The sequence below is a fragment of the Actinia tenebrosa genome, unplaced genomic scaffold (genome assembly GCF_029948245.1).
Source record: "Actinia tenebrosa isolate PJP-AT-01 unplaced genomic scaffold, QUT_ActTen_1.0 PGA_scaffold10__47_contigs__length_13832649, whole genome shotgun sequence".
NCBI lineage: Eukaryota > Metazoa > Cnidaria > Anthozoa > Actiniaria > Actiniidae > Actinia > Actinia tenebrosa.
Window position 1 is genome coordinate 1,459,775 of NW_028292570.1, and position 13,765 is coordinate 1,473,539.

At 39.4% G+C, this 13,765-nt stretch overlaps 1 protein-coding gene, 1 non-coding gene and 2 pseudogenes across 2 annotated transcripts; 2 read left to right on the forward strand and 2 right to left on the reverse strand.

Moving 5' to 3' along the window:
• Positions 1–1,661: 1,661 nt before the first annotated feature.
• LOC116288869 (uncharacterized) lies at positions 1,662–4,515 on the reverse strand. Its single transcript, XM_031695737.2, has one exon. The coding sequence runs from the start codon at positions 4,436–4,438 to the stop codon at positions 2,528–2,530; it is 1,911 nt and encodes a 636-aa protein (XP_031551597.2). The 5' UTR covers positions 4,439–4,515; the 3' UTR covers positions 1,662–2,527.
• A 1,037-nt stretch (positions 4,516–5,552) lies between these two features.
• On the forward strand, positions 5,553–5,625 carry Trnar-ccu (transfer RNA arginine (anticodon CCU)). The gene has a single exon. It is a non-coding gene; the product is annotated as a tRNA-Arg (tRNA).
• A 1,827-nt stretch (positions 5,626–7,452) lies between these two features.
• Positions 7,453–13,422, forward strand: LOC116288918 (uncharacterized; annotated as a pseudogene).
• On the reverse strand, positions 8,716–9,595 carry LOC148912706 (NPC intracellular cholesterol transporter 2-like; annotated as a pseudogene).
• Positions 13,423–13,765: the final 343 nt, after the last annotated feature.

Below are 13,765 nucleotides of genomic sequence, written 5' to 3' on the forward strand. Positions count from 1 at the left end.
TTATAATACCCAGACCGCGAGATAAACACGTCCCCCCCAGGAGTGGCTGCCAGGAGTTTTATCCACGCGATATAACATTCACTTCAATCGCAAATACGCGGACGCAGACAATCCATACTAAATTTTTTTTAAAGACGTTTTCAAGTGAAGATGAGTTTGCGAATGAGCATGTTTTTTACTGAAGAAGCGAATTAGTATATATCGCTGTTAAGCATTGATGCTTTACTTTATTGCCCTATTTTCTCTATTTTTTGACCTAGGTTTTTAAATTGCTTTTGAGATATTGGAGGATAAGTAATTTGCTCAAGGTTCAGAAAATTTGCATTTTCGAAAAAATTTCATATTGAAGTTTTGAAGTATAAAAATTTTGCAGAAACAAAACATGTTGGTAACCTTGTGGAAAAGTAGTTTGTTTCCTCATTTTTGAGTTCCTAATTTTATCTAAAGAAGTTGGTAAATGTTAATTAACATTTTCGTGAATTCAAATCTACACGATGAACTGTTTTAAAATTTATGTATTTACTATGTAAATTAAGCGACGCGTGACTCAAGTTGCTTTTATAAGTAACAGTATTTAAAGCTAATGTCGAAAAAGAACAAAGAAATACCATTTATTGCTCTCAATGCTCACTAATAAATAATAATATCAAACAAATGTCAGAACTGAACATCATATTAAGAATAAAATATATTAAGAATATAGTTATGTCTGCTTCGAGCAGGTTTCGTCGGATGCCGAGCTTAAACAACGCAAATTTCTCTGAATTCGAGAGTTGCGTATAAAGCGTTCATTGTATAACCTAAGCTGAATTTTCAAAGGTACTATGGCTTTCAGATAAATCCGAACACCCGGTGCACATGAAAATGCGCTTTGCAACTAAGGGTGAAATTTAAATATCGGAGAACCCGAATGTAGTTTGTAAAAAGTTTCTGTTCACTTATTAGAACGCGTTTCCCTATTTCTATTTTAGCTAAAAATAATCATTAATCTTTCCTATACCATACTCCAAAAACAGATCTTCTCTAGTTTGCTTCATTTTTGTACGCGAGCGCCATTCTCAGACCTACCATTTTCATCTCGGATTTAGGGAGTGTGCAATAATTATAATCAGGAGGGGGGGCATCACATAAAATTGATGCTAAGATAGGGGGGCTCAAAGTAAAATCACTCATTTTACGGAGGGGGGCCTTAAGTTTTATTCGAATGTATATAAGGGACTGTGCAATAATTATCAGGAGGAATGCTGAAAAATGAGATATATCAAGCAAAAGATTAGGCAGTACCACCCTTAAAAACAAACTTCTTAGTTCTCACCCCCCTCCATCCCACCCACCCCAATGATTACCATCCTTCAATTAGAGATTCTGTCGTCATGCTATTGTAAGCCTGTGCTTACTTGTTCGATATCCTCGTCTGCATCAAATAGTGCTTCATAAGAATGTTCAACAAAACCGTCCATTTCAGAGTCATCTGATTCCACATCAGAGCCGCTTTCAGAAGAATCAGAGTCGTATTCGCAATCACTGGACAGGAATTTTGTACTTCTATCACTGTAATTAATTCTTTCATCCCTAGGTGTTTCAGCAAGAGCAAAATTAAGGACACTGATGATTATGATGTCATGAATCTAATTATGTATCTACGATTGTCATGTCAATCGATATCAAGAAGTAGATTTATTCCAGTTCTCATTTATCGAAAGGAAGATACACAATATGACAGTAATTCATATTCAAGCGCTGTCTGTACACCCTCTAGATCTGTTTCATGTGGTTAAATGAAATTCAGGCAAAGTTAGACTCGATCTGAGTAGCAGCGAATAGTCTACGATAGCCGCTGTTTCCATTTGTTGTCTGCCCACTGGCCACCTATATACGCTAAGCACATGCTACTACAATCACACGCTATTCTGGTGATTACGCTAGCATTATCTTTATGGTCATCAGCAGGGCTAAGCTATTTGATCGGTAATTCAATACCGCGATATCGATCAACGCTATTTATTGCTAATGGGTCAACTCGATCACACGCTATCCATGTGATCACGCTAGCTTGACCTTAGATTCGCCAACAATCGTTTGCATTACGATATTCACTATCGCTAGCCTCTGGCAACCACACTCTAAACGCTAGATTTGTTTTTGTCCCGCCCTTCCTCCCTATGTTAGGTATATATGGGTAAGTATTCCACTGACCAGACCATCAGTGTGACAGGTGCACGGTGAGTTGTGACAGGGTTGCCATGGTTACCGCGATTTTATGTGCCGGGCTCCTCTCATCCAAACGAACAAGCACCTAACGTCAAGCTCATCTACTAGTGATGATATTAAATTCTAAACTAATGTTTTATACATTTGGGATCAAAAGTCATGGATATATTGTTATCATTTAGTCACCTCGCTACAAGCACTATGATTGGTCGAGGACTGTGCTGTACTGAAGTAATGGCTTGCTGCATGCAGTCCTTGACTAAACACGAGAGGAGGCTTAGTAGAAGCGCAACAAGGAATGGACCTTAGAATAACATTACAATGTTTTGGGTCGTACTTTCATTTCTGAACGCTTGAATGAAAGATAGTTGTTTTTTGTTTTACTCCATACAATTCCCTTTCCATCAATAGTATTTCCCAAGTATTTCCCATTCAGATTGGAATGAAAACAAGCATAATACCACCAAGCACCAGTGCGTAGTGTTGCACAATTTTTGCTCCAGTGATCGTTATCTTGATCTTTGGTAGAAAAGAACATGTTATTATGGTATGTCAGTGAGTCTCCAGCAGTACCCGAATAAGAGGCAACCTTGAGTCTGTACTTGTTTGATGCAGAACCAACACTAAAACTGCCATATTTGGCAAAATACTTTACTGCACTCCAGTCCTCCAGGTCCACACGTAGAGTCGAGGGTGTTCTTGCTGTCAGTCGATGGATGTAGTCATTACCCAACCAGAACTCGCCATTCAGGTTTCCAAAACCTGTTTTGTACTTTTGCCATCCAAGATAAAAGTCAACAGATCCATCTTTTCTTCTCTGGAACACTGTCCACCCCCCTCCGTCAGTGGACATGTCACAGTAGACTTGAAAGGGTCCTTGACTGTCGGGTTTTACTGTGTACACACCGCTACGTCTTTCACCTGATTTGTAGATATCGGCACAATCTCTGTAGACAATGTTCATTCGTGTTTTAGCTTCCGTGTCAGCAACTCCACCACTCGTAGCGGTACACACGTAGACACCAGAATCGGATTTGACAACATTTTCAATAACGAGAGATCCATCTTTCACTTCATGTCGTCCAGCTGGAAGATGGCCGTTTTCTTTCTTCCATTTTATCAGCGGTTCAGGAACACCTTTAGCAGAACAATTTAATACAGCATTGGTTGCAAAGTAGGCTTCTAAATCTACAGGTGGTTTGATCACAAATAATGGTATTGGTATTACGACTATCATTGTCCCTGCAACGGCTGATCCAAGTAGGTTTTCTGCTTTACACAAATATGTACCAGAATCATTTATTGCTGAGTCTGATATCGATAGCTTGCTGTCTTTGACAACGGTTCGTGTTTTTGATAACAAACCAACAGCCTTATACCACGTGACTTTAGGTTCGGGGTGTCCTGTCACGTGACACATTGGAAGGGTTATGTTATTCCCATGCTTGACACGCACAGGTCCTCTATTTAGATTAACTCTAGGACTAAAGTTGATTTCAATTCTTGCTGTCTTCTTTACTTTACCAAGAATATTAGAAGCCTGGCATTGATATATACCTGACTCAAGAGGTGTAACCTTTTGGATCCCAAGGTCAGTATTATTCAATATGAATGCATTCGTGGGCATCAAACCATTGACTCTAGACCATACAATGGATGGTCTTGGATATCCTTTAGCTGAACAATTCAGGATAGGAGACTTGCTTTCATTGACGATCAAACGAGGAGGAGAGATGACAACTGATGGGTGTTCTAACGATGGACCGCGGTCCCCTTTCGGTCCCGGCATGCCTCGAGGACCGGCAACTCCATTTTGTCCTGGATCACCTTTCAGTCCCGGTATTCCTTGCTTGCCTGTTCTACCTGGTTTACCCATGGGTCCTGGTGGTCCTCTGGGTCCTCTTCTACCTCTCCTACCTCGTATAGCGATAAAGTTCTTAGCAGAGATAGCTTTAGTCATTTGCTGCTGCATTATTTTGGTCAGTTTTTCGATAAGACGGCTCTCACTCTTCGTATCGTTAGTTTCTCCCTGCAATATTGAGTCTTTCTCGTCGACACTCCTTTGCATTCGTTTCTTGTTCCTTCCACAGCATTCTTGAACGTTCTTAAAAGCGAGTCGTTCGAGGCTATTTCCTTTGTTTGCAGCCATTTTGTCTACATTGACTGCTTGAAAGGTCATCTTGTTCTCCAACTGTTGTATTTTCGTGTTTTGTTGCTTCAGAACCATCTCGATACGTACAAACTCACCACAGCACAGCAAGAGAGCGACTAACGAAACAATGGCGACTATCGTTGAAGCAGCTAACTTATTCGACTTGGAAACGTTTCCATCCATTTTTAGTTTCCAAAGATACACTTGGTTATTTAGACTCTTCGAATTAAGAGTATTTCTTTGAGATATCAAATGAACAAGGACGCGCAGAACATACTACTTTAATAGACCAGGCATATTTTGATCAATTTACGTACAAAGGTCGCCTCTAATCAATTCTAATAGATCTAGAATTTCAAGACCTGATAACGCATTTGGTAAGAAATCAAGAGTCGGTAGTTAGGTTAGAGATATTGTTTTCTTATATAGAACACAGGTAGCCCAATTTAAGATTTTACTACTGAAATCACTCTCGACCCCAAAGTCTTTCAAAGGATTCTTACTGCACATGCTACACGAAATACCATTATTAATCTAGATTATTTGATATCCGAATTCTGTCAGAGGTTTTACAATCACCAAGGATTAAACTAGTTATACTTTCTCTTGTTTCACTAGCAACAGTACTGTTACCATTGAAATGTAGACCTGGTCTTTGGTCTTCAAAATCAGCGGTGTGCATCATACGAAAATGGTGTATTGTTCCGAAGTTGAGGAAAAGGGTCGAGTAGGTATTTGCAGTGCATCGTGGGACTGCTTTCGCCATCTTGGAAATATGTCCCAAAAAAGCCCCAACAATGCACTACAATGTCGACTCGACCCAGGTTTTTCCTCAGTCTTTCTCGTAATGGCTAATACGACACCGGAAATCGAACACAGGTCGCCTTCTTTACTTCCTAATGCTCCACAATACCTTGCGACTTGGGGTAACCAATCAAAATACTGTCCCAAAATGAAATGCTCTTCAACTGAAAGTACAATATACCTTTTTTTGTCTCTAAAAAAACTAACTTATCTCTTTCTGTTTCATTTTAGTATTTGGACATCAAACGAAGTGCTTACTATTTAATCAGCCTTCACCACAATAAGTGCGGTTTTTTCCTCTGGCTACCCTCAAAGTCGCAAAGTATTATGGGTATATGAAGGAAGAGTACTAGTACTGGCACGATTTTGAACTTTAGATTGTAAAGCCTCTGTAGTCTAATGGATATGACGTCGGCCTCCTAAGCCGAAGGTTGCGGGTTCGAGTCCCGTCGGAGGTGAATGAGTTGTTAATTTTTGTTTAATAAACCAACAGACTATCCCATCATGCATTGCGTATCAAACAATATTCGTGGAATTTTCATCATATCTTTTAAAGCCATCTGCTGAATCGTAAAAATTCTCGATAATCATCTAATACTAAAATACTTTAGCATACATTTGGAGTGTGTTCTCATACGTTTCTATACACGATTAATTTATTTAATCCCTTCTGGCCGACATGACGAAGTAGTCTACAAGATCCCGTGCATCGAGTGTTACAGCGTCTACAGCATGAACCTGGGAGACCAGGCAAGAAAGATTGGGAAAAAAAGGAGAGAGACATCCGCCCAGATTGGTAGAACGTCGAGTGAATAGACAGAGACAACCACTAGTACACACGCAAAAGTCAAAGAAGTCATCCATCTTAGACTCCATCCCAACAACATCAATGAGGACAACAGAATTGAGATTCCTGAAGCGTGGATACCGACCATTCGAAAACACTCCGTCACGCCCACCTATTGCAGCCAATCACAGCCAAGAAGACAACCTTCAGACTACGCCATCGCCTGATCGAGTCTATAGCAGTTTTAGTCGAAACTGCCAAAATTAAGAGACAAATATATATACATAATCTTTGAATGCAAATTCTATTGTGGTTTTGGATATCATGCATATAGACGTCAAAAAGCTAAATTTGGACAAAAAAAAAAAAAAAAAAAAAAAAAAATCTCCTGAGAACCTTTTCATTTTCATGTGAAAAATGAATAAATATAATCTTTGAATGTCAATTGTAAGCACTTCGTTTGATGTCAATAAAATGAAACAGAAAGAGATAAGTTAGTTTTTTAAGAGATTCAAAAAGGTATAGTGTACCTTTAGTTGAAGAGCATATCATTTTGGGACAGTGTTTTGATTGGTTACCCCAAGGCGCAAAGTATTATGGGGCATTCGAAAGTAAAGAATGCGACCTGTGTTCGATTTCCGGTGTCGTATTAGCCATTACGAGAAAGACTGAGGACAGACTCGTACCCAGTCGTCATTTGTTTCAGGCTTTTTTGCGAGCGGTGGCTTTTGCGCAAGGTGGCTTTTTTCCTTCCCCTGATGCACCGGGAACTCACTAAATGCTTCCCATCAACCACAGCGTGAGATCAATAAGACAAGAGAAGCGACTGGGTACGAGTCTGTCCTTGGTGTTTGTAAGACTTTGGGGTCGAGAGTGATTTCAAGAGTAAAATCTTTTAAATTGGGCTACCTGTGTTCTATATAAGAAAAAAAATATCTCTAACCTAACTATCGATTCTTGATTTCTTGCCAAATGCGATATGAGGTCTTGAAATTCTAGATCTATTAGAATTGATTAGAGACGACCTTTGTACGTAACTTTGATCAAAACAATCCTGGTCTTTTAAAGTTCTGCGCGTCGTTGTTCATTTGATATCTCAAAGGAATACTCTAAATTAACCGAGTGTATCTTTGGAAACTAAAAATGATAAGTTAACCGCTTCAAAGATAGTCACCATCATCGCTCTGTTGCTGTGCTGTGGTGAGTTTGTACGTATCGAGATGATTCTGATGCAACAAAACACGAAAATGCAACAGTTGGAGAACAAGATGACCTTTCAAGCAGTCAATGTAGACAACATGGCTGCAAACAAAGGAAATAGCCTCGAACGACTCGCTTTGGACGTTAAGGAATGTTGTGGAAGAACAAAGAAACGAATGCAAAGGAGTGTCGACGGGAAAGACTCACTATTGCAGGGAGAAACTAACGATACGAAAAGTGAGAGCCGTCTTATCGAAAAACTAACCAAAATAATGCAGCAGCATGGTAAGAACTTTGTGCAGTAGCTGCTAAGAACTTTATCGTTATACGAGCACCAGGACCCATGGGTAAATCAGGTAGAACAGTCAAGCAAGGAGTACCGGGACTGAAAGGTGATCCAGGACAAAATGGAGTTGCCGGTCCTCGAGGCTTGCCGGGACCGAAAGGGGACCGCGGTCCATCCATTAGAACATCCATTAGTTGTCATCTGTCTTCCTCGTTTGAACGTCAATGAAAGCAAGTCTCCTATCCTGAATTGTTCTGCTAAAGGATATCCAAGACCATCCATTGTATGGTCTAGAGTCAATGGTTTGATGCCCACGAATGCATTCATATTGAATAATACTGACCTTGGGATCCAAAAGGTTACACCTCTTGAGTCAGGTATATATCAATGCCAGGCTTCTAATATTCTTGGTTAAGTACAGAAGACAGCAAGAATTGAAGTCAACTTTAGTCCTAGAGTTAATCTAGGATATAGTTATGTCTGGTTCAACAGGTTTCGTCGGATGCCGAGCCCAAACAACCCAAGTATTTCTTCGTTCTTTTTCGACATTAGCTTAAAATACTGTTACTTATGAAAACAACTTGAGTCACGCGGCACTTAATTTACATAGTAAATACATAAATTTTAAAAAAGTTCATCGTGTAGATTTGAATTCACGAAAATGTTAATTAACATTTACCAACTTCTTTAGATAAAATTAGGAACTCAAAACTGAGGAAACAAACTACTTTTCCACAAAGTTACTAACATGTTTTGTTTCTGCAAATTTTTCACACTTCAAAACTTCAATATGAAATCACTCGAAAATGCTCATACAGTTTTTCTTCAAATTTTCTGAACCTTGAGCAAATTACTTATCCTCCAATATCTCAAAAGCAATTTAAAAACCTAGGTCAAAAAATAGAGAAAATAGGCAATAAAGTAAAAGCATCAACGCTTAACAGCGATATTATATTAATTTCGCTTTCAGTAAAAACATGCTCGTTCGAAAACTCATCTTTCCCTTGAAACGTCTTTAAAAAATTTTAGTATTGGATTGTCTGCGTTCGCGTATTTGCGATTTGAAGTTGAATGTTATCGCGTGGATAAAACCCCATGGAGCCACCTTAAATACTTAGTAATGAAATTTATTATGAAAACGATGAAAACTGAGTAAGAATACTGAGAAATCTGAGTCCCTGATAGGAATGGAACCCATGACCCGGAAGCTAGTGACTATATGCTAAACTGTTAGCTATATGATAGTTACTTCACCATGACTAGAATATAAACGCATTTTTGGCCACAAATTCACTCATTTATTGTCTATTAATATAAATTCAGTGGCTTGTCTTGAATAGCATTGGGCTATGCATACATACAACAAAGATTTGTTATTCAGCTTATATAAGCATGATAAGTTTTCGCTACACACTATTTTTCTTATCTCTGTCAAGAAAGCATATTTGTACTGACTACTTTGGTAAGGTTACATCAGCAGGTAAAAATAGCGAGAGTTCCTATTTGATCCTAGTAAGTTACTTGTAGAGGTATTCTGAAACAGAAAACATAGTTTTGCAGCACTGTTTCTGCCATGTAAACTTGAGCAACAAGCTTGTAGCTTCCGGGTATATCTTCTATAACGCGAGTCTGTATGATCGCTGTGGCAGGCTCTTTCGGTTTCAAAGGGCAGTTAAGATTGTGGTCTTCACAAGCAAAGGGATTTTTTAGAGGCCATGGTAGTCTCTCCCCTCTAGAAAATATGGCCACCAATTCGATGAGACCATCTTGGACAGTTTCTTCAGGAATGAAGGTGATTTTGGCGGTAACATTGGCTCCTACGTGGAAGACACAAGGTTCAGAGTCACATGGAGTCAATCTGTAGGACTTTCCCTATTATCGGTCTAATGAGAGATCCACAAGAGTCAAATTCAATTATCTTTGCTTCGGTTGAAGACACAGCTAAAACTACGGCTAAGACCACAAAGTCGCACGCACGACGCATCATCAACATTTTAAATGATATTTCACACTATGCCTAGGGAAAGTAAAGTCGACTGAATCTTTGAAATTCTTTCCTCTAAGCTTTCAAACTCTGAGCCACTGTCCAATAGGAGCGGGTTTCTGAATATATTGAACTGAAGCTGATTATGCATTATATAAGTTTTCAAATAAAATCAATAATTACGTCTTGGTGATAAATTTAGAACGATCGTAATGGTCATCAGTCTCCTCCACAGCCGCTTTCAGTGTTGTCACGCAACGCTTTCTCCCCTTAGTAACGGCTGCTAACCCAAACAAAACATTCCTTTCCTATGAATTAACCAATTACGGCTTAGTTCTCGAAAACTAGGAAACAAGATTGCGTCTTTCTAGGAAGGCTTCGAGATAACAGCTAAGAAATTTCGCATCAAACAGTTTAATGATCATCAGAAAAACGCATACGAAAGATTTTACAAGAAAAACGAGTCTTTGTTAATCTGCCTACTGGATATTATGTAAACAAAAAAGAATAAAATATTTGATGTTTTTCTGAGCAGAGAAGTGTTGTTTCTTGAGCATAGCCCAGTAATTTCTTTCGAGACAAGCTCGAGGACTTTTTGAATTACAGGAGTTCGAAGTTCTTGACATTTCATAACCGCTGACGCGATGTTAGAAGGTTGGCCACTATGATAACGCTTTGGCTAACGGTTCGTACTCACTTTTCACGCCTTTTCTAACAGTTTTTGAAGGATAATCGATCACTACTTTCACTTCTGGTGCACTGTGTTTTGCTGGCGACGATGTCGAGGTAGACGTTAAATTGCTACTCTGACGAAAATCGCTCAAATTGGATTCAGCTGAAACTTCCTAAGAATACTCTTTAAAGGTCCAATAATCACTGTATGAAGTGTTTTCTCGATATTCAGGACGAAAGTATGATATTTTTACGATTATTTTTTGGAGTCTGTGACGTCATACACTCAACATCGAACATTGCTACATACATTTCTTTGTATATAAATCCTTAATTTATTTTATTCCTATGAAGCCCAAAGGGTGGCTAATGTGCTTATTTCACATTACTTGTGAGTATAATTTATATTTTGGGGTGTTTGGGTATTTCTTTCTCCCTTTACTACTGATATTTTGATCATAAACTACAAAGAAATGTATGGAGCGATGTTTGATGTTGAGAGTATGACGTCACAGACTCTAAAAAAATAATTGTAAAAATATCATACTTTCGTCCTGAATATCGAGAAAACACTTCATACAGTGATTATTGGACCTTTAAAGAGTATTCTTAGGAAGTTTCAGCTGAATCCAAGTTTGAGCGATTTTCAAGAGTAAAATCTTTTAAATTGGGCTACCTGTGTTCTATAAAAGAAAAATATCTCTAACCTAACTATCGATTCTTGATTTCTTGCCAAATGCGATATGAGGTCTTGAAATTCTAGATCTATTAGAATTGATTAGAGGCGACCTTTGTACGTAAATTGATCAAAATATGCCTGGTCTATTAAAGTAGTATGTTCTGCGCGGCCTTGTTCATTTGATATCTCAAAGAAATACTCTTAATTCGAAGAGTCTAAATAACCAAGTGTATCTTTGGAAACTAAAAATGGATGGAAAAGTTTCCAAGTCGAATAATAAGTTAACCGCTTCAACAGTAGTTGCCATTGTATCGTTACTCGCTTTCTTGCTGTGCTGTGGTGAGTTTATACGTATCGAGATGGTTCTGAAGCAACAAAGCACGAAAATACAACAGTTGGAGAACAAGATTACCTTTCAAGCAGTCAATGTAGACAACATGGCTGCAAACAAAGGAAATAGCCTCGAACGACTCGCTTTGGACGTTAAGGAGTGTTGTGGAAGGACCAAGAAACGAATACAAAGGAGTGTTGACGGGAAAGACTCACTATTGCAGGGAGAAGCCAACGTTACGAATAATGAGAAACTGACCAAACTAATCGAGCAGCAAGTGAGCAAAGCTATCTCTGCTAAGAACTTTATCGCTATACGAGGTAGAAGAGGCAGAAGAGGACCCAGAGGACCACCAGGACCCATGGGTAAATCAGGTAGAACAGGCAAGCAAGGAATACCAGGAATAAAAGGTGATCCAGGACAAAATGGAGTTGCCGGTCCTCAAGGCATGCCGGGACCGAAAGGGGACCGTGGTCCATCGTTAGAACATCCATCAGTTGTTATCTCTCCGCCTCATTTGATGGTCAATGAGAGCAAACCAGCCATTTTGCACTGTTCTGCAAGTGGATATCCTCGACCTGACATCGTTTGGAGTAAAGTGGATGGTTCATTGTCCCCCAACAGATCTAAGATTGATGATACTGGTAAACTTTTGATAAAAGACGTCAAATTAAATGACTCAGGGATATATCAGTGTTAGGCTTCTAGTATCCTCGGGAAAACACTGACAACTTCAAGACTCGAGGTGAATTTCCGTCAAGGATTGACATTAAAGAACGAGCCAATATATGCTAGGATAGGGGACAATGTTACTCTTCCCGTGTGTCACGTGACTGGGCATCCACAACCGGAAGTTGTTTGGCGAAAGTCACTTGGCCAATTACCTGATAAACGTTCTCATATCGAAGAGAATAAATTAACTTTGGTGAGCTTACGAAAAGAAGACTCCGGGACGTATTTTTGTAAGGCTGAAAATCAACTTGGATTCGAAGTAGCAGGATGTATGCTAGTCGTGGTACAGTTGCCTGTTTTCATCGCTAGACCTCCGCTTGTCGTTAACGTCAAACTAGGCTCGACCATTATGCTCAATTGTACAGCTCAAGGTGACCCTCCACCGTTAATCAGATGGAGAAAAGAAAAACAGGACCTCCCGGTAGGACGGTATGAAATACGTCATGGCTCATTGATGATAAAAAATGTCGTCTTCTCTGACTCAGGTGTGTACGTGTGCACCGCTACGAGTGCTGGAGTTGCTGATACAGAGACTGAAACACAAATAACAGTGGCCTATAACTACGATTGTGCCGATATCTACAAATCAGGCGAAAGACATAGCGGTGTGTACACAGTAAAACCCGACAGTCAAGGACCCTTTCAAGTCTACTGCGACATGACCACTGACGGAGGGGGGGGGACAGTGTTCCAGAGAAGACAAGATGGATCTGTTGACTTTTATATTGGATGGCAACATTACAAAACAGGTTTTGGAAACCCGATTAGCGAGTTCTGGTTGGGCAATGAGTACATCCATCGACTGACAGCAAGAACACCCTCGACTCTGCGTGTGGACCTGGAGGACTGGAGTGCAGTAAAGTATTTTGTGAAATATGGTAATTTTAGTGTTGGTTCTGCATCAGACAAGTACAGACTGAATGTTGGCTCTTTTTCGGGTACTGCTGGGGACTCACTGAAATACCATAATAACATGTTCTTTACTACCAAGGATCAAGATAACGATCTCTGGGGCAAAAATTGTGCAACACTACGCGCTGGTGCTTGGTGGTATACTTCTTGTTTTCATTCCAATCTCAATGGGAAATATTTGGGAAACACCATTGATGGGAAAGGGATTGTCTGGAATTTTGCAAAAAATAACTATTATTCATTCAAGCGTTCAGAAATGAAAGTACGACCCAAAACATTTTAATGTTATTGTTTGTTTCGCTTCTACTAAGACTTCTCTCGTGTTCCGCCAATCCTCAACGACTGCATGCAGCAAGCACGCACTGGTGCCACTACTTCAGTACAGCACAGTCCTCGACCAATCATAGTGCTTGTTGCAAGGTGACTAAATAATAACCCCAAATGTGTAAAAGCTTAGTTTAGAATGAAACATATCTAGAGGGTGTACTGACAGCGCTTGAATATGGATTACTGTTATATTGTGTAGCTTCCTTTCGATAGATGAGAACAGCTGGAACAAATCTACTTCATGATATCGATTGACATGACCGCCACAATCGTAGATACATAATTAGATTCATGAAATCATGATCATCTGAAAATATACAAATATACTGATGTATTCGACATTGAATATAGGTACTTTACTTTTTTTTTTCTTTTTGATGAACGGAAGCCAAAACACGAGAAAACGTCTTGAGTTTTCTGAGCATCAAATTTTTGAGAACATTCCGGCCCTGTTGTATCGGCTATAAAATCACGAACCGGGGGCGAGCTCAGCATGATCACGTGATGTTAGTCAAAGAAACTAAAGGTACTTTGTGATTGGATGGAGGAGCTCAGCATGATCACATGAGGTAAGTCAAAGAAACTAAAGGTACTTTGTGATTGGATGGAGGAGTTCAGCATGATCACGTGAGGTAAGTCAAAGAAACTAAAGGTATTTTGTGATTGGATGAAGGAGTTCAGCATGATC

What these genes read in the sequence shown, in the direction of transcription:
- LOC116288869 (XM_031695737.2), bottom strand. Translation starts at nt 4,438, where the DNA reads ATGGTTCTGAAGCAACAAAACACGAAAATACAACAGTTGGAGAACAAG.